Consider the following 21,696-nt stretch of genomic DNA (forward strand, 5'->3'; position numbering starts at 1 on the left):
TGGTGAATCTTCATAGTTTTATGCAGTTATTAGTCATAAACTTCAATAAAAAAAAACACGTATAAATAAATGCCCGGCCAAGCCGGAACATCAACGCCAAAGTCGAATATTCGAGGAGTCAAAGTAATGCTCTGTATCTGGTGGGATCAACAGGGTGTGATTCACTATGAGCTGCTGAAACCTGGCCAAAAGAACAATATAGTCTTCTACAGGCAACAATTGATCGTTTTCAAGCGAGCCATTGCCGAAAAACGTCCGGACGAATCGACAACACCCGACCTCATGCGGCTGTTCGAGTTTAAACAATTTGGAGAATAGCGAACGGTTCGAATTGGTTCCACCGATGCAGGGCGCTTCCAAAAATGAACGCTTCCTTCGCAACGGAATCCGGAATCCAATACCTTGAATAAAGTGTTATTTATTTCATTATTCGAATAAATGCGTTTTTCATGCAAAAAATGGAACGAATTGAATTGCGCACGGTGGTGACTGCTCAAAACTGATTTTGAATCATTCACGATAACTTGTAATCACATCGTATTAGCTCTTTGAAGTGTGCTGAAGAGCGCCCTGAGCAGTTTGTGTGTCAGCATCCTTGATACATCCATCGTCGAATAACACCGAACGAACGTTGCTCAATACCACCGCAAATGGGAAACAATCTGTTTTCCCTGTATCATACACCACAACACGTCAGAACCGGTGAACATCACACCGGAACATCGCCAACAGAGCTCTATGAGCTGACCGAAATTCGGGATGTGAACACCCGCCTCCAAAAAACATTAAAACCACCGGCCTCGGCAGTGAGATTTATGATTTCCAGCACTGGTCCTTGGACCGGACAGGAAGCACATTCTGGGAAAAGAAGGGAAGAGTACAGCTTCAGCACATGTGTATTCTAGTGGCCGGCCATCATCGGGACTGAATGGAAATGGTCCGAACCCCTGTTGGAGATTCATCCATTGAATACCTGTCTAATTGGTTGATGAATGAAGAGCCATTCTCGGAGCACTGTGTTCGCTAGATTTTGGACAAACGAGCTGCCGACGAGTGTTGGTTGGGTGATTGATCGTTTGGGCCAGGAGCTTGGTTTTATTGCCTGCACGATTCCACTTAATAATGCCTGGTGGTGGGCGGGGTGAGTAAATCAGAGAATAAGCGATATTAAATTTCACATACAGAAGGTTGCGAAGAATTATTGTAGATATAATATACTGATTCGAAGGGGAAATGCTCAACCTTTGCTAATGGATCGTTCGAAAACACCTCGAAAATAAATCCTATCAACAACTTCAATAACGACGCGACGCACCTGCATCAATGCACCACTTGTTTCACAATTGCGACCATTGTGAGTTAACAGATTAGTGGGTGCATAAATGTCTCGGCAGCAATCTGCTGCCAGACTTAATAACGGTAAACTTAAGTAGAGGTGTGTGTGTTCGTGTATAATTATAATTTGTCGGCGAAGGTGAAGGTGTGAACACAGCTCGGGGACAATAAATGCATCGTAATACCTTGCACTACACGGACTGTTGGTAGAAAAGCTCAGGGCAAGAAAACGGTCTGTCGGGGTGTGAATTGCACGCTGCCGGCTAGAGGTGTAATTAACTGCGACTATCTTCCGCATTACAGGGGAAAAAATGAGTTAGCTTACATATCTCCACTTGACAAAGGCCGTCTGTTCTATATACAAAACCACTTGAAAGAAACGGGTTCGTGATGCAATTTCTGAGGTTTTTTATGAGGCGGCGGAATCGGTTGTCAACATTTTAGTATATATAAAAGAATACTGCTATTTCAGTGACAAACCATTTTTATCGAAAAAAAAACCATACTGATAATTTAAAATTCATCGAGCACCACGCTTCTCCATTTGGTAACAAAAAATACAATGAGATAATTTACTTGCTAAAAATATCTCTACGACGGATTTCGCGCCAACTCGACTAGATGTTGGCATAACCCTCTCAGAACTTAATGAAACTTTCTGGGCGTGAAGACTCTACCTAATTAAGCAACTTGGCATACTTAGTTTTCCGAAAGTTTATCTAGACTAACATATGGAAAGGGCTAAACATTTTTGACCATTTTTTTATAATTTTTTTTCACTCGAAAATAGTAAGTCCTACAAGAAAGTGATCTATGGAAAAGTTTTTTGGAAAATAATTGAATTTTCCGAAAAAAAACGCTGCAAAAATATTTTTTGAAATCCTACACTGAAAAAAAAATAAATTAAAACTAAATGTCGATTTTCTCAAAATTGTCATCTCAGATTTCGATGAAATGGTAGATAAATATGTGCCCTACAGCTCTTCCATACATTGCAGCTTGTGCATATTTAAGGCAAAAAAGTTTTTCCAACAAAAACTTTTTTCAATGTTTTAGTGAAATTAAGTTTATTTCTTTTTTCAGTGCAGAAAGCCAACCCAAAATAAAGAAAAAAAAAAATAATAATAATAATAAAAATATTTAATGAGTGTTTTACAGGTCTTTATTCAAAATCAAATGTAATAAAACTTATGACATCTTTAAACGGTTTTATTTAGCTTGCCCTGTAATTTGTATGTTTGTAACATGTTTGTCTGTAGGGCTTTACCACATTAATAGAAATTTGAACCCCTTCCTGTTGACCGATTGATCTGAAAATTTGGAACATACATTTATCTCTGCAGTCATTTTAAAACTGATTTTAAAAATCCAAGATGGCGGCCGCTACAAAATGGCGGATTACATATTTTCTCAAAACCCAATCAATATGGGTTTTTCCCAAACCCCATCAATATGGAAATCAAATGAAAGGGCTTGACTAGTAGAACACAGATATTCCTGAGGAATGCAAATCCAAAACGGCCGCCACTACAAAATGGCGGATTACATATTTTCTCAAACGCAAACCCCATCATAATGGGTATCAAATGAAAGGGATTGACTAGTAGAACACAGTTATTTATGAAAAATGTATATCCAAAATGGCCGCCACCACAAAACGGCGGATTACATATTTTCTCTTAACCCCATCAATATGGGTATCAAATGAAAGGACTTGACTAGTAGAACACAGTTATACATGAGTGAGAAATACAAACCAAAATCCAAAATCCAAAATCCAATCAATATGGGTATCAAATGAGAGGACTTGACTAGTAGAACACAGTTATTCGTGAGGATCCAACATCCAAAATGGCCGCCACCACAAAATGGCGAATTACATATTTTCTCAAAACAAACCCCATCAAAATGGGTGGCAAGTGAAGGGGCTTGACCAGTAGATCACAGCTATTTATGAAAAATTCAAATCCAAGATAGCCGCTGTAACAAAATAGACGGTTTCATTCAATTTGACCTGTTTGTTTGTATGTTTGAGTGTTTGTAGGGTTGTCCCACATTAATAAAAATTAGAAATTCAATTTGGTCGCCGCTAAAAAAATGGCTGAATTGCTTGACTTGGAGAACACACTACATTATGAACAACATAAATGCAAAAAGGTGTATGTTTTTTTTTGTTGTCCCCTCAATATCTGTATCGAATGAAATGATTTGACTAATAGGATACAGTACATCATCAAAATATTCCGAAGAAAATCAGGTAAGAAATAAAAATTAAAAAAAAGTTGAATGGTTTTATTGTAATTATACAGATAATGTACTAATAACTAGAACATAAAAAAGTAAAAAAACAGTTTTTTAAGTTAAACGGTTTAATGTACTAAAAGCTAGAGAATAGTTAGGCAATTAACAGTTATTAGTTATCACATCCCTTCCTTCATTAATCTGGGGCAACGATAAGACTTAAAAAGTTTTTTTTTACTTCTTTACTTGACATTAAATTCATTTTTATTCATCCGATTCTATACCATGTACATGTTAACTTTTATTCTAAGAAATACAGGGTTTTTCAACTTAAAATTCCGAAAGTAAACTGAATAAAAAACACACTTAGAATTCGAATTTCGATGAAACTTTTATTTCAAATTAAAGATTGGTTTATGCAATTATGTGTGAAATACAACATCATTCAAATGTCCACTTAGGGCTTCCTCGCACACCTTGATCCGGAACAGGCAATTTTCGATTACTTTTCGGCACATATGGGGCGGTATCTCGGTCAGAACTTCACGAATGTTGTCTTTCAAATGTTCACGAGTTTGCGGGGAGTTGGCATAGACACGGTCTTTCGCATAACCCCACAAAAAAAAGTCTAGCGGTAGACGGCCAATTGGCATCACCAAAACGCAAAATTATGCGTCCCTCAAATTTCGTTCGCAAGATGGCCATGTTCGGTCATGTTGTGTCATCCACATGTCATCCGTATCCATATCTTCAATTTGTCGCAAAAAAAATCGGTTAACATGCGGCCATAGCGCTCACCATTCACAGTTATCGTCTCGCCGTCCTCATTTTCAAAGAAATACGGCCCGATGACTCCACCAGACCATAATGCGCACCAAACAGTGACTTTTGGCGGATGCAATGGCCTCTCAACAATCACGTGTGGATTTTCCGAGCCCCATATACGGAAATTTTGGGTGTTCACATAGCCACCGAGCTCGGAATGTGCCTCATTGCTGAAGAAACTTTGATGCGAAAATTCAGCATTTTACTGCTGTTGTTCGTTCACCCAAACGACGTATGCCCGACGCATTCCATGGTCACCACGCTCTAATGTTTGTACCAGTTGGACTTTATATGGATGTAGGTGCAAGTCCAAATGCAAAATTCTCCACAATGATGTGTTTGACAAGCCCAATTGCTGAGCACGCCGTGGAATCGAAACATTCGGGTCATCCTCCATACTGGCAGCAACAGCATCAATATTTTCAGCCAAACGCATATTACGATGATGCACAGGTTTCACAATATCCGCTACGAATCCCAGTTTGTTCGAATTTACGCACACGATTGTGTGCTCTGTAGGCCGTCCATGACGACCAAAATCCGTCCGTAATGCTCGAAAAACATTTGCCGGTTTTTCATCATTTTTATAGTATAATTTAACAAAATTAACACGTTGTGCGATGCTAAAACGATCCATATTGTAAAATGGCAGACATTCAACTAACGATATGACGATTTGGTTGACAGCTATGTCAAACGGTTGTCAGCGCAGGGCTGTATACTTTCGGAAGCCCGAAATGGAAAACCCTGTACAATCATCATATCTTTCCTATTTTTTTCTTTTATCTAACATTTTGAAGATTTCTGGATCATCTACTGAATTTGAAAACTTTTAGCTGCGATTTTATTTTCATCTACAGGATTAAAGCAATGAAATTTTTGTGTTCTTGATATTGTTTTCGCGTGATTGAATGTTACCTTTGGAGACGTAACAGGAATTTAACATCGTGATACATTTGTCATTTCGTTCGACTGCCCAATCATAAAGCTTTAGTGCTGTTTGGATTGTGTTTCTGTAATCTTGGGCAAGACTTGCTCTCTTTGCAATTCGTTTTAGAGTCCCTCCTGCTGCATGACAGGGTCCTTTCCCGTGGGAGGTGGCAAAGAAATGCCATTCTGCTTCGAGTCCGTAAACTTTTTTGAAATTACACAGACTGGCGAAATTCTTTTTGTTTTTGTAGTGTGCTGCCGATGGAGTGGACATGAAAGTCATTTTAGTAAAATCGATTATTTTTCTGACAAATTCTATCATTTTTTTTATAAACAACTGCATAGCCTGCATAGTGTGTTAAAACTTCTGAAATAACTTCAAAGCTTACGTTTTCTAATTTACCCTTTTCTTATCTGTAGTGTATTTCAAATGGGTGTTGCTTGCATGTTATTCTAGTGATAACCCTGTGCCACATTTTGAATTATGAATGAATAATTCTCTGAAAAATCACAAATTACTATTATTTCTTCTTGCGCCAAAGTTTTTTTTTATTTCGCAAAAAAGCAGACTGCCCTTTTTTAAATAAAGTCATGCTCTATGAGTTTGTCTACTTTATCAACAAAATACGGCACAAATTCATCGATTGGTTTTAAAATTGATGAATTGATGATCCGGAAACACAATCCAAACAGCACTAGAGCTTTATGATTGGGCAGTTAAACAAAATGACAAATGTATCACGAAGTTGAATTTCTGTTACGTATACAGAGAACGGCACACAAAAAAGGCAAAAATATTTGATCCATTCCATATGTTAGTCTAGATAAATTTTCGGAAAACTAAGTATGCCAAATTGCTCAATTGGAAAGATTTTCACGCCCAGAAAGTTCAATTGAGTTCTGAGAGGGGCATGCCAATCCCATAGACGAGTTGGCGCGAAATCCGTCCTACATAAAATTTCATTAATCTGATTCCGTGTGGGCACGATGGGGTACTTACAGTTTATAAACGACAGTAAGTGAATTATATTCGCCACCACACAACTTCTAAACTTTTAAACGGTTTAGCTTCAAGCGGGTGCAAATAAGAGCAGACAGTATACAACATCCCGCCGAGCGGGAAACCGTGTTTTTACCATACCCTCTATTTACGATTTTTTGCGCTCCCATCGGGTAGTGTGATACTGACCTTGTACGACGTTGGGCGGCTTTTCAGGGCGTTGTCGGCGTCCGCCAGGGCGCTTTGGTAGTGCTGCAACCGGTACAGGACCTCGGAGCGTAGCAGCAGGCCTTTGTAGCTGTTTGGTGCTGAAAGTGGAAGGGAGAACGAGAATTGGAAGTTGCAATTACTACTGCTGGCTACCGAAAGGTACAACAACGAAGATGATGACGACGACGGGTGGGAAATATGATAGTTAATTTTGTTTCACTCTGCGTCCCTCCTTCCCCGTCGGGTCCTTGATCAAGCGGTGCTTTCGTTCGCACATAAAAACTGGAAAGATGAAGCTAGAAGCAAAGTATATTTGCTGAAGTAATGAGGATAACGGAGAAAGATAGAGAGAGAGGGACACAAATTGCTGCTAATTATTTCATTAGGTATACAAACAGCGTTTACGCGCGCCACCCGAGCTAAATTGCATAACTTAGGTGGTGCTGCTGGTGGTGGTGCGCGAGGGAGGGAACTGGGATCCTCCCGTGCGATGATAGCTATCGACCGGCAGGAAATTGGCCATAATTGCCAGTCGACCGGAACTACTCTCTTTATCTGATGTGAAAAACATCAATCACGGGATATAAAGTCGTTACGCGACGCTGTTCGGAAATGGATACATCGATTTACAGTCGATAATAGTTATGCTTAACCATTCAATTAACATGACAGTTTGTTTATATTTTTTAACTTTTTTTTGTGGATACAAATGGCTTTTTCATATAAAAAATTATACTAATTTAATTTTAAATAAAACCGATTATTTTATCATACAAAATACACGATTATTGTTCTTGAATGGTTAAAAATACTTAACACGTTAAGCCCCGATTTTATCTTGCTGTGCTTTCCATTCAGCCTGCATCAAGGGCGTTTGCACAATATCAGTGTTGGTCCCAGTTCCCACAGATACTTATTGTATACATAGAAAATAGTCACAAATTCGACTAGATAGTAGTCAAATCTTGTGAAAAATCCGAAAGCAAACCGTATATATTCTTATTTCATTATGTTGTAACTGTCAGTCAGTCAGCGCTTTCCTAATGAAAAGCTCAACGTCGGCACCTTATAAAAAATATATGAATAGCCCTTACAATTTCCAACAAGTCGTCCATACATTAGAAGATGGGCACTTTTGCAGGGAAAAGTTTTACTGACAACAACTTTTTCATGTTTGCTTTGAAAAAATTACAACTGATCCTAATTTTGTTTCAAGTCAAGATTTTATTAAAATAAGAACTAGTCGAAGACGTCAACTTTCTATCTTTCATAGTTTCTGGAATATAAGGCATTTTTGTATGAAGACTACTGAAAAAATTATGTTTTACTCACATTTTTGAGGGTAAATTCTCAAGTTCGACATGTTCTTGACATGTTTCTAAATAGCATAAAGTTAGCAATGCATGTAAATCGCGATAATTTGTACATAAAAATTATACGCATTAAACATTAATAGTAATTTTTCAAAGAAAAACACGAAAAAGTTGTTGTTCAAAAAACTTTTTCCATGTAAAAGTGTCCATCTTTCGATTTATGGGGGAATTAAAAAAAATGTTTTCGAGAAAAAATAATTTTAATTTTCTAAATTTTTTTTTTCAGAAAATTGTTTCATATATTTAAATGAAAACCTGAATAAATTCCTACATTTTATTCTTTAACCAATATTTTGTAGATCTTATAGTTTTAAGGTCAAGATTTTCCGAAAAAAGTTGAAAAAAAAATCAAAATTCCAAGAAAACAAATTTCACACAAAATCTATCAGACCTAAAAATTTTAGACAAAGAATGAAATGTAGAAAATTATTTAGGTGTTCATTAAAAAATTATGAAACTAATTTTTGAAAAAAAAGATAATTGGAAAAAAATATTTTGAAAATTAAAATTATTTTTTCTCGTAAACATGATTTTTTCAAATTCTGAAAAAAATATAAATGAATAGCCCTTACAATTTCCAACAGGTCATTCATACATCGGAAGATGGGCACTTTTACAGGGAAAAGGCTTTTGAAACAACAAGTTAAATTCGTATAAAATGGGTACTTTTACAGGGAAAAAACATTTGAAACAACAAGTTAAATTCGTAACATTTTTTTATAAATTATCGCGATTTACATGCTCTGCTAACTTCTTTCTCTTTAGAAATATGTCAAGAACATGAAATTCGTCTTATATTTGATCACAATTGAATTGCTTAATCGTTTCCTTGGCCGGTCTTGTTCGGTTTGACGACGCATTGTCATCAAGAAAAATCAGGGTTGTTCTGTAGATTCAAACAGAAAGATGAAAGACGGAAGACGCATGTATATTTTTTACGATACATGTAGTCAAACACCATGCATTTGCGGCAGAAATAGAAGAGATAACAGTGTGGTGTCAAAGAACAAATTGTAGAAAATAAATTGGAAAGTTTCGAATTGGTAGATAAAAACAAATAAGCTTATCATACTTTTTGGAAGCAATTTCATAAAAACCTCTAATTCCACTAATTTAAATCTTTTACAACTTTCTTCCTTTTTTCTCATCATTCAACAGAATCGTTCTAACTAACGTACTTTTTTTCAATTAGAGTCAGTTTAACGAAAACAATTAGAGTCAGGAAAAGTTTAATAATTCTGTCATAGTTGGGATTTGACCATATGCGGATATAATAAGGATTTCTTTCTTTCTCGTGTTTCTCGTCCTCCATCATTGAAAATATCGACCATCGTTTTCATGGACTTCTGACATTGACATTGTTTGTGAAAGGTGTGGCATTCTATGGTTCACTCTCACTTGAGTTGAAACCCAAGTCTTAGAAAGCAATGATGCCGCTTATCACGAACATTGCTTTCGAAGCTTTTTTTAATTTCTATAATAGAGCATCTAATTTAAAGTCAAGCGTTGTGTTGTATGAAAACACAATCCAATTTTTCAAAAACTATATGATCTGCAAAATTTTGGTTAAAGAAGGGTTCCTACATTTCCTTATTTAACCTTCCTATACTCGCGAATAGGTCTGACAGACCGAGCATCAATGAGGTGACTGAACTAAATGACTATCAAACTGAATGGTGTTAAAGAAAAAATATGATCTGGAGTTTTTTTTTGCTCAATTATATCTTTTTCTTTGAATAAATACTAATAACGCCTAAAATACACAATAGCAATATCACAGAGACGCGCAAAGAGTACACAGAGTACACAAGTTATAATTTTTCACGCGAGTACAGAAGTGTTAACCAAACTTTTTTCATTAAAAAAATATTTAAAAAATACACAAAAAAATGGATTTGATTTTTTTAAACTATCATCAACTTTTCTCAAAAACATGTTATTTTAATTCTGAAAAAAATATATTAGTTGTTCATACAATAACCAACAAGTCATCCATTCATCGGAAGATGGGCACTTCTACTCTGCCCAAATATACATGGTTGACGTAAGTGCCAACTGTGTTTTTCAATTGAATTAAAATAACAAAAATCTTATTCTATTAGAAAAAATCACAGTCACTAAGTGGAGTTGGTGGTTACGTCAACCTTGCATATTTGGGCAGTACAGGGAAAACGTTTTTCTAACAAAAATTATCCCATTTTTTTAAAAATTACAACTAATCCTTATTTTGTTTGAAGTCTAGATAGCGATATAGCGACATATGGCTTTTTTGAAAAAGGAATGTTATACTCGTAACAGTTTTGTGTGTAAATTTTCGGAACTTTTTTCGGAATTAAAAAAAATCCCGTTTGAATGTTTTTTAAAATTTTTTTTAGTATCTTTTAATAAAAATTTGAACAATTTCTTACATTTCATTCTCTCACCAGAATTTGAGGTCCCACAGTTTTTGAGCTAGAAAAATGTTGCAGCTCAGAGTTTTTTTCTAACTTTTTTGGAAAAATTGTAAGTCAAAAACTATAATACCGAATAAATTGTTCAGACAATGAGAGGTAGGAAATTGTTTAAGTTTTCATTAAAAATAGCAAACAATTTTTTAGAAACATTTTCATTTCAATTATTATATCAAATTATTTTTCAAAATTAAATTTCATTTCTCTCAAAAAAGTATTTTTGTTTAATAATTTTACTAAAAACTTTTTAAGTTTACTTTGAAAAATCACTACTAATATTCTGTATGTAAATTCTCGGGATGGACATGTTCTTGACATGTATATAAATAGAAAAAAAATTGTCGTGTACAAACAAATATGTTATAAGTTAAACATTACTATTAATTTTTCGAAGTGAATTTGAAAAAGTTGTTAGAAAAAAAACATCTTCTGTAGAAGTGCACTTTTTTCAATGTATGGATTATTTGTTGATTATTTAATGAAGTATTCATAAATTTTTGCTCAGAATTTTTAAAAAATGAGAAAAACGGATTTCAATTTTGAAATAAATTCCAACATATCTATTTAGAAAAAAATAGTGTGATAGTTTTTAGTGAAAACTTATTCATTCTCTGGCCAGATTTTTTTGGAATCTTATAGAGTTATTTGGTTATTGAGTCAGATTTTTTTCTGAAAAAGTTGCAAAAAACTGAAAATTTCACGAAATTCTAACTTAAAAACTAGAAGACCTGAATAAACATGGTCAGAGAGCGAAATGTAGGAAATTGTATATGAGGGGCTTAAAATGCAAGGGGTGTAAGTGACTTGATCGATTTCTCTTCATCAACTTTTTCTTTAGTTAAAAACTCAATTGCAAAAACGTTCCAATTTAAGTTTGCTATAGAATATGATAGGTGAGGTTCTGACCTATCTTCCACATTGTCAAATACAGCTGGGAATGTATTTGAGGCTAAGCTATGACCAAAAGAGAGAGTTGATGTAGAGAAATCGATCAAATCACTTACACCCCTTTCATTCTAAGCCCCTCATATATGATTTCATTAAAAATATCGAATGTTTCATTAAATCTGTTTTCATCAAAAATATCAATCAATATTAATAAAATATTAATTTATTTAAAAATATTAATAAAATCTACACAAAAAAAATAATTAAAATTACTTTTTTTCAACAAAGTTTTATTTTTAATTTTGATGAACAGTATATGAACAGCCCATACAATACCCAATAAATCGTCCATGCATTAAAAGAAAGGCGCTTTTATACGAAAAGAGTTTTTCTCACAACAACTTCTTTATGATAGTTTGAAAGATTCGAACAAATAAAAATAAAATAATATATTTGAATTGACAGCTCTAGCTCTAGCCCTACGTCTCTCAGGATATTCTCCCGACATTACCCATCTGTTTTTTTTTTCAAATTTTGGGATCTAGTGCTGCTCTATTTTTATTTATTTAAATGTGTTTGCAACACTTTTCTGTTTGAATGTTTTTTATAGAATTTTTAGAACATTACGCGGTCCAGAAAATAAAAAGACCCTGCACTGCTCTAATTTTTATTAAAACGTGTTCGTACGTGTTTTTGATGTGTGTGTTTTTTTTTGTATTTGTAGAGCATTGCGCGGTACAAAAATATTTTATATTTTTTTGATATATCGAAATTTTGTAGAAAAAAAAAGTTTATTTTGAGACCCGTAATTATATATACAGAGTGTAAGGTAGGTGATAAAGGATCACATTTGATGAAAAAAAAAATCTTCTATGTTTATGGTCGACTATCATCAATGAACCCTGCCATTGACAATTATAATGACAGAGAAACTTTTCTTGTTTCAGACTCTGTTCACCTTAAACTGCTTGTAATTAGAAAAGTACGCTGTTTGGAAAGTGTGTGTTCTCTCAGACGTTGTAAATACTTTCTCCCAAAAATGCATAAAAAACTTGATTGTTTCTATGGACCATATTTATGCTCGCTAGTCGTTCTACAATTCGTTCTTTGTAACTCAACCCCTATCTATTTTAAATTCGCTGCAATATTATTTGAAATAGTTCCTGACGAGCCCTCGGTTAGAATCATCAAAAGATCACTATTTTCACACTGTGCCAAACAAAGTCAATTGATTTTTGTTATAACTTTGAATTATTCATTTTTTTTAATTAGTTAAATTTGAAGTACACAAAATACTGTTTTTTCTAACTGTTAACAAACCTGTTTTTGCGTGACCCTTTCATGAAACATTCATCATTTAAACGACCATTTCTTTGCGTTTTTATTATTTAATCGGAACTTGAATCGAACAAGCTAATCGCATAGAGAATAAAATTGGGCAAAAAGTATAGCACGAATGAGAAATCGCTCAAAAATGGATCGCAAAAAAGTGATCGCTGTCATATTATTTAAAATAAGAGGTCATTGGCTTCAATTTGATATATAGATCATCTGAATCTGACCAGTAGCTCAAAAGTTATGATGTTTTGAAAAGTCATTTTTCAAAAAAAAAATTATTAAAAATTAAAATTATATTTCGGGTCACTGTAAAATGGTAATGTGCACCCTAACGAAAACATTCCACGAAAATCTGAGGACCACTATGTCGGTTTGGCGCGGGATGGCTGTATGGCAGTACTGCACTAATTTTTATTCACATAGGTACGTATGTGTTTTTTCTGGGTATTTTTTTAAATTTTTTGAGCATTACGATAGAATTTTTTTTGTATTATCAAATTTAGATACTTTTTTCTAATTTTACTTCATATCCCTCTATTTTTATTTAACACTAAACCTACCGATGTTCCATGTATACCTACTCCTACCACAGCGGGTCAGGTGACCCTTTATGAATAGTTAGTGAACAATGACTCGATTTATACAGTTTTGTTGAGAAACGTGGCATACCTATATTACTCCTGTATATTTCGACTTTCTAGGATAACAATTATTAGCAAAACTAATGAAATTACAATTTTTACACGCAAAATAACACTGTAGCTTGGAATGGTTACTGTTAGCTCGCATGGATAGTCAGCAATACAATTAATTCTAATCATTCACTGTTGATTCACAAATACAACAAAATATATAAAGCAATAGTAAAAATGTATAATGCAATGGTTTAGTATCACAACCACACATACAAATCTTTCTGATATGTATGTTTGCACGGGTCAAATGACCCGTTGCGGTAGTGAGGGCAGATTACATATATTTTTCAGTAAAAGAAAATAACAAGAGAGCAGTAAACACTAAAAAATACATTCGATGTATGTTTTAAAAAAAAGTAGTGTACGAAAATTATGTTGTGACAATGTAATTTGCAAGAAAATTTTGACTAAAAGTTTAAAATGGGTCATTTGACCCCTCGTGGTAGGTTCAGTGTTAAATGTAGTCGAACGCGTTTTTCATATGTGATCGTTCGGGAAGAAAGGGGGCTTAGGGTAGAAAACAGGTTTCCGAGAAAAACGCGTTTAAAGTTTACACCACGAAAAAAATCTGTTTTCAAGGTTTCGTGTTCGATGAAATCTCTTCTGTGGGATGTTGTTACACTAGTGAACTAGTTTAAGCACAAAATACGTTTCAATCTTGCTTGATTTCCATGGTGTATTATTCGGTTGTTTGAAGACGAAACATTTCTTATCACTTTGTGGTTTTCGTGTTACTCGTGTTTTTGATTTTGACATCGCAAAGGCGTGATTTAATTCCATTAATTCAATTTAAAATACTCTTCAGTCGTAATTTTGTTCTAAATAATTGTTATCGGTGTGCAAAGTGATGGATTCGTATGCGTCGCTGAAATAATTGCAATGTAAATTCGATGAGTATGAAGCAATGTATCTTGCATCGCATGAGAAAGAACTTGACGATTATATTTCTCCACCCGATGATAATTGTTTACGAAATGCCGAAAAAACACACACAGAATATAAAAATGATAAATTGTTTTGTTACTTTTTAAAAAAATAACTTTTTGAATTGATCTTGTACAAAAAAAAACAATTTTACGAGCTGAATTTTTAACTTAGGGACCTCGGATGGGTCTCAATCGATTCTTAAGAGTTTTCTGGTCCTCCCGAATCGCGAGAAAAATAAAAATTGAAAAATTTACCCTAAGCCCCCTTTTTTCTCGGACGAGCACATATTTGGAAAAAAATAAAATTGTGAGAACAAGTACTGCTCTGATTTTTATTTGAAAATGTTCGTATGTGTTTTTCACATGTGATTTTTTGAGATTTTGTGAACGACAACAAGTTTTTTCTCTCGAAATCCAAAAAATAAAATTTTTATCGCACAATGCAAAAAAAACTCATGTGGAAACACGTACGGATACATTGTAATAAAAATTAGAGCAGTACTTGTTCTCAGAAAAGAGGGAAAATGATTTTTTGGACCATTGGACAGTTAACTTTGAATAATCATAACTCAGAAATAAAAAAATACACCTCTCCGAACATCATATTCTAAAAAATAAATGTTTTCTGTATTGCTCTAACTGAAATGTTTCGTACGTTGATATTTTATATGTGTGATTTTTTTTCTAAATTATTGGAGCATTACAAAAAAATATTTTCGTACTACAAAAAATATTTCATATTTTCTTGTTTTATTTTTATTGAAAACATAAATTTTGAGATCCAGCATTGTTTCAATGTTTCTCTAAATGTATTTGTACGGGGTTATTCTATGTATGTTTTTTAAAATCAGCATAAACATTGGAAAAGGGAAATATATCTCAAAAATGAGAAAATAATATTGTATTATGTAAAAAAGTCGCATCTCGAAAACCACAAAAACCAAATATGTTCCAACTTTTCGCTAAAAAAACGCATTCGGGGACCATCTAATATTGTTTCTAAAATACCTTTTATTCGAATTTAAGTGAACAAACAGACAGGATGGTAACAGATTTCCAAAAATAAAAGTATTTGAAAAATTGCCCGGTTTTAAATTATGCACGCTAAAGGCTAAATGGGAAAATAGTGTCAAAGAAAAAAACCTGAAAGCAATAAATGCACAAGATTCCATCGAATTTCGAGCAATTTTTTTTTCGGTAGATCATATTTCCATGGAATTGCTATACAGCCATTCCGTGCCAAACCGATATACTGGTTCTCACATTTTCGTTAAAAGTAGTAATTTTTTTCTTTGCCGCAAAACATTAGACCCGTATTTTTTCTATTGTTTCACTAGGGTGACCATTTCCATTCTATGGTTCAAAAAATCAACTTTTTCCCCTTTTCCCAAAAATGACCTTTTTTCAAAAAATCATAACTTTTGATGTACTGGACCGATCCCGATGATCTACACATCAAATTAAAGGCAATGAGCTAGTCTTTTTTGAAAACGGGGGAAATTGTACTTGCAAAACACATGGATCTTGTTTTCATAATTATCGATTGTAATTGTGTTTTATAGTTTACATGGTCTCGGGACCACGGGCGCTATATATAAAATATATTTAAAAAAGTGTTTTTTTCACATCACATATCCGAATTATCAGAGAGGTGTCTTCTTTCGTTTATGAGTTATAATTTTTCAAAGTTAAGATGTTTTCAGTTTTCGTTCAATATTCCTGTGAGACTATAAACATCTATGTAACTAGAATCCAATTTTTACGCAGATGTGATATTTTTTCAAGGATTTCAAATTGATATATCGATCATCTGAATCGGCCTGAAAAGGTATGACTTTTGAAAAAAGTGATTTTCGGAAAAAGGGGAAAAATTCGATATTTTAGACCACCCTAAATGAAGTGGGCACCCTTATGAAAAACAGAGAAATACGGGTCTAACATATTGCGATAAGGAATAAAAATACCGTTTCCACGGAAATCTGAGAACCACTAGATTGGTTTGGTATGTAACACAAAATAGTAACCACTGTACAAAATTGCAACTTTTTGCGCTACTAGTATCAGTTCGAAATGTTTCCATTACGTAAAATTATGAAATCATCGCCTGTTATCACCCTTCACGGGCTTACCATATTTGTCAGCAGAACCACAACACTTATCACGAAACGCGAAAAATGAGCAGAAAAAACTCAAAACAACCTAATCACCAATCACGTCCTATTCAGATTACAAAAGAAAACAAAACCCGAAATGGACTCGCAGAACTCCCGCTTCGCTTTCTCTCGTGTCGCGAAAATCGCTATCTGACGAAGCACAAAAAGCACGATCCACACACGGGGTCATTGTCTGATAGAGTCATTCGTTGGCACGGTGAGTCTGATTCGTTGTTTATGTTGACGATAAGTGTTTGCACGGTCCAAAAAAACAGCTGACGAAGCATGGTTTTCGGGCGAAAATTACTTCAAAACATTGTACCGCCACACTCATACACAAGAGTTCACCTGTTTATCGCGGGCTTATCTGCTCGCGCAAGTCACCTACATAACCTCCAGACCGTTGTTGTGGTTTCATCAGTGACAGCGTTCCGCCCTTCGGTGCCCCCCCCCCGTCAATTAATCACACATCATGACAACTATGTCAATAAGTTCGACAAACGCCGGAGCGGTGTGCGCCATCTGTTGATTCATCCAATAAGTGACTACGGCGATACGAGCGCACGCACATTCGGAAAGCTAAACCAGTGTTCTCATGGTTTGCCAATTCCCGGAGCCTGACTTTCGTGTGTGTTTTGCGTGTTCTTCATCAGCCAACCTTGGCTTGCATCTTGCATTTTGCCTTGGCAATAACCTTCGGTGGGGTCTCTTGTGAATGTGGTGAATGTTGTTTGCGGTTCTGCTCTCTCTCTCTACTTTGCTTGATTTCCATTGCCATGGTTAACGGGCAAAAAAGTGGGTATGGATCCGTTGGAACTTCAGGTGCCTCAGATTTTGATCGTAGTGAGAGTAGTGGAATTGACAGACCATTGCACAAACTGGAAAATATATATATAAACTCAAAAAAATAATAGAAGTATATCATGCAATTACTTCCCAAATAACTCAATAGATTTATGCTGGGAAAGGTTTGGGATATTCTTTGGATAGCTCACAACTGTTACCCTTACCCAAATTTCTCAATATAATGATGTTGTTCCCCCCGGCTGAACGTGTCAGAACGAAGTGATTTAAAAAACAATTCCGTCTTTCCATAAACCTTATCCTACCGAATGAGAGTGCAAAATATTTGTCTTGCCCAAAGAAAACGTATATTCATTCTGAAATCTGGAAGAGCCGTTATTTTCTACCTAGCATTCTACCACTCTGAAAGATGACCGTCAAATTGAGAAAAGGGAAAACAAGGGTTAAGACACCCATAATCAATCTGAAACGTGTATTTTCACTGCATTTTCCAATATTTTTTTACAAACATGATGAACCTACGACTACCAGGGTTGCCATAATAAAATCTGTGTTTTTGGTTTCAAAAAATCTTTTTATCTGTGTTTTTTTTCTCAGAAAATTTGTGTTAACTCTTTGCGGTCATTTGTCTGCTCTCGGCCACCACAGCAAAGAAGTATACTAATATTATAATTTATGCAACAATGTATCAGTTCACAGTTTTTCTAAACGAATTTTTAAGTCTTGTGAACTTATTCATGAACCAAAACGGTGTTACTATGAATAATAGATAACGATACTCAGTATAAACAAAAGTTGTCATCCGTGCTCGGGGAAAGGATTAATGGAAAAGTCTATGTATTGCGGCACCGTTTAGATGTAAAGAGCATTGTTTTGTATGTTCAAACAGAAAGATAAACGGCGAAAGACGACAAATTAATTATGTTGGTGATACATGCGACAGATATCATGCGAAAAAGAATCATAGCAAATATTTTTTAATCACAAACATAAAACATTGTTTAGTAAATACACATAAAAAGTTTACAAAAATAAAGGAATCTTGTTCATCTTACAAAGTTATACATCACTGCTTCTTCAAGTAAAAATAATTGCGACCAGTACTACATACATGTCGAAATTTAAGACCACCGCAAAGGGTTAAATTTATAAGTTCATCTAGCTGATCCGGCTAACGTTGTCCGGCCCAAAATTGAATACTTCTGAACATTCAAGTTCTTTTAGAAAGCGAACGCTCGTGACTTGAATTCCAGAAAATTAACTGATCAATCTTTCAAATGGCATTTGTCACTGCTAGACACGAATGAATTTTAAAGTCCAAAATTCTATAATAGAAAATATATATCAATCTATAATTTGAAATTAACTCTATCAGATTATCAAGCTCGAAAGCAGTTTCAAATTGCTCAGTTTTTTCCGAATTTATTCCTTTTTCCTTCAAAATTTTCCAAAAAAAAAAGAATTTTTCTCATCGTTACATTGATCTACGGAGGGATCTCAGCTCAAATTGGACAATCTTTACCCGGATTTGATAACCACATTTTGGCGATTCATTTTCATTTTCTACCTGAAAATCCATTAATATTCACAAAATGGCGAAACATAAATATCAATGTCGTCAAAATTAATTCCAATTGAATAAATTAACTCCAATCGGACAAACCTATCATTGTAGAAGAAATGCGTGATATTTTTTTTAGATTTTACTTTTCAGTGATAATTCTTTTTAATTTTCCTTTTTTAAAATATTGTTCAAAGCATTCTATCATTCTAATTTGAGTGGAGACAGGTATAACGATATATATAGATGACTCAAATCTGATCAGCCGTTCTCTTGTGATGATGAGTTTTACGTACGAGGGAAAAACCTTGATTATGCTTCAAAATATTTATATAAAATTTTTTTAAGCTTAATCTTAGCTTTAGAATCATTGGTTGGCACAGTTATTATGAACTGGACGATGACGATGGTATCCACGTAAAAAATCGCATTTGCTGTGCTTTAGTAGGAAAAAGATAAACAATAATATTTATTTATTGTAAAGCTAGCTGATGACACAGACTTTGGCATCTTTTCGCCTTAGATTGAACATGAGAAAGCAGTATTAAATGCTACACATGAATGCCAAAATGACTCTCATTCAAACTGATTCGAATCCTACACCCAAACTAGCGTTGGCAGAAAACATTTCATCTTTAGCAGAAATGATGCCATTTAGTGTGCTGGAGAGTCAAATGCGCAAATAATGAGCTATTTTAAAAGCTTAAAAATGGTTCGTATGTATGCGTGCAGACATCTCTTTCTGTTTTCTTTTCTCATTTCATTTGGGATTGTGCCAAAAAAAAAGTCCATACGACGTCAATGGGGATCGAACCAAGGCCGGCTGGAATGCAAAGCTATTTTACCAGACCACGCTATCCACATGGCTAATGATGCTTCAGCAGTTGTTCAGCAAATACGTGATAATATGACACCTGATTATAAAATGAAGTTGGGAAGTGTTTCAGAGTAGAAAAAGGAGCGCATGAAGGAGAACAATATCTATCTCGGTCCGGGCCGTGTATGTGGCAAAGTATGCGGAAAGCTTATTTGTCTTTTGTTTCGCTCGCTCGTTATACAAATGCTTACCAGTGAAATTTTCTGTTATGTTATGTGTCAAATCGGGATGACAAAACATGAGCTAAAAATCAGTTTTGAATGAATATAAATAAAATTGGTGAGTTGGGAAAAAATATTATTGTGGTCAAACCGTAACTAATATTGGATCGTTATTTTAAAAAATCTGTAAATCTGTATGGAAACCTGAAAAATCTGTAATCTGTACCTACAGATTCTTGGTTTCAAAAAGATTGAAAAATCGAGTCATTTCATAAATTGACTGAAAGATGGAAAAAATACGCAGCTTTCAATGCCCACCATTTAAAAAAAAAAAAATTATTGAATCCATTCAAATACAACAAACGTGTATTTTTAAAAGAAAAATCCGTAATTCATATGCACCGGGGACTGGCATTTTAAAAATTCTAACATTATAAATGGTTATTTTGTTCACAACAAACTTATCACTTCGAACTTATCATAGATCAACTTGAGATAAGTGAAAGATATTATTCTAGCAAATTAAATTCTCTTCAACTATGTTCAACTTTCGGCTTTGAATCGCAGCGTAATTTTTCAAGAGGCATGAAAAACAACTGATTCCTAATTTTGAAAGTCAGCATAGCGTTGCTCAACAGATGGGCCGTGTAAAATATGATTTCCGGCTAAGATCTACAACTCCGAAAATAACCCCCGCAATCGCATGCTTCTTAGTGATTTGACATGGAAACCTTTTCTTATTAAATCCTACGGTTTGTTTCCCCCAATCCACACATCCGCCCCCTCAGGAGTAATTTGTCAATATTAAAGAACAAATCGCCTACTCCTTAGAAGTATTCACGTATCCGGGGCACATTTACACAAAACATTATCCTGGGGAACGGTTAGAGGACCTTAAGCGCTACACACCCAATGTTTATGCAGGGCCTTTTAGCGGCAGTTCTCGCAGTTTATTATCAACGGAAGCTTGAGTAGGAAAAATGAGCTCCAATATATCCGTATCAAGCCAGCTGTTTTGTATCACTACCGAGTGAGTCATACGGAGGATTTGTTTTATCAGCCAATCTATGGCAGAACAAATCCATTGGAAGGCAATCCTCCAAATAACTACATGAAATGGAACATCGGTAACATGGTGATTTGAGGTTATTTAAAAACTAGCTTAGCTAGAAATTGTTGTGATTCTGTAACACCATTTGCTGACTTTTTCAATCACATCGCAAACATTACGTCGGCTTGGCCTCGCTAAGCCCCGTAATTTTCGCGATAAGCCCCACAACATTAACCCATTAAACAAACGAGCTTTACCACATACATATATCCCCATTACCAGTGAAATCTAGCTGGTAATGTCATCTTAAGACATCATCATGAACGCAGAGAGTATCCTCATCCGAAGAAAGCTCCGGCCCAGAACGACTCAGTAAACGAAATTGGCACCGAGGGAAATCATTCTAGTGTAATTCACCCGGATCGATTGTGCGGTACAGATTAAATAGGATTTTCGCTTGAATGGGGCGCAATAAATTTATCAACCCGCGCCGCTGGTTGCTCTCGGAGATCCGTACATTTGACATCAGAGCCCGCACAAGGGTTCTTCTGGTTCGGCAAAAGCGATTTCTCATGCGTGATTAACCAGTCAAGGCAAGATTCGGTTTGATTCAGAAACCAAAATGAGAGTCGTTTTCTATCTTCGTACGATAGCGCTATCGGTACAGGGTGGGTGTAATGGAATGTAGTGATTTGGAGAGGCTGCGTAGACAGTTGCAACGCTAAAATGTGAAGCAGCACAAGCTGGGTGTGATGAAAATTGTATGAATGTTATATTTATATAACTTTTCTATAAATCTAATATTTGCAATAACTTCAGTAAATGATGTATGAAAAACGGTTAAATACCAATTTTTACACGAACTAACAGCTTCGAAA

General features: G+C 34.9%; 1 protein-coding gene across 4 annotated transcripts in view; it reads right to left on the reverse strand.

Annotated features, from left to right (window-relative positions):
* Window positions 1-21,696, reverse strand: part of LOC129766224 (LON peptidase N-terminal domain and RING finger protein 1) — a 188,516-nt gene that overhangs the window by 28,702 nt on the left and 138,118 nt on the right. For all 4 annotated transcript variants that reach the window (XM_055766737.1, XM_055766740.1, XM_055766738.1 and 1 more), the window contains exon 3: window positions 6,521-6,639. In XM_055766737.1, the coding sequence (XP_055622712.1) occupies window positions 6,521-6,639 (119 nt within the window). The remainder of the gene's footprint in view (window positions 1-6,520; window positions 6,640-21,696) is intronic.

The sequence above is a fragment of the Toxorhynchites rutilus genome, chromosome 2, assembly GCF_029784135.1.
Source record: "Toxorhynchites rutilus septentrionalis strain SRP chromosome 2, ASM2978413v1, whole genome shotgun sequence".
NCBI lineage: Eukaryota > Metazoa > Arthropoda > Insecta > Diptera > Culicidae > Toxorhynchites > Toxorhynchites rutilus.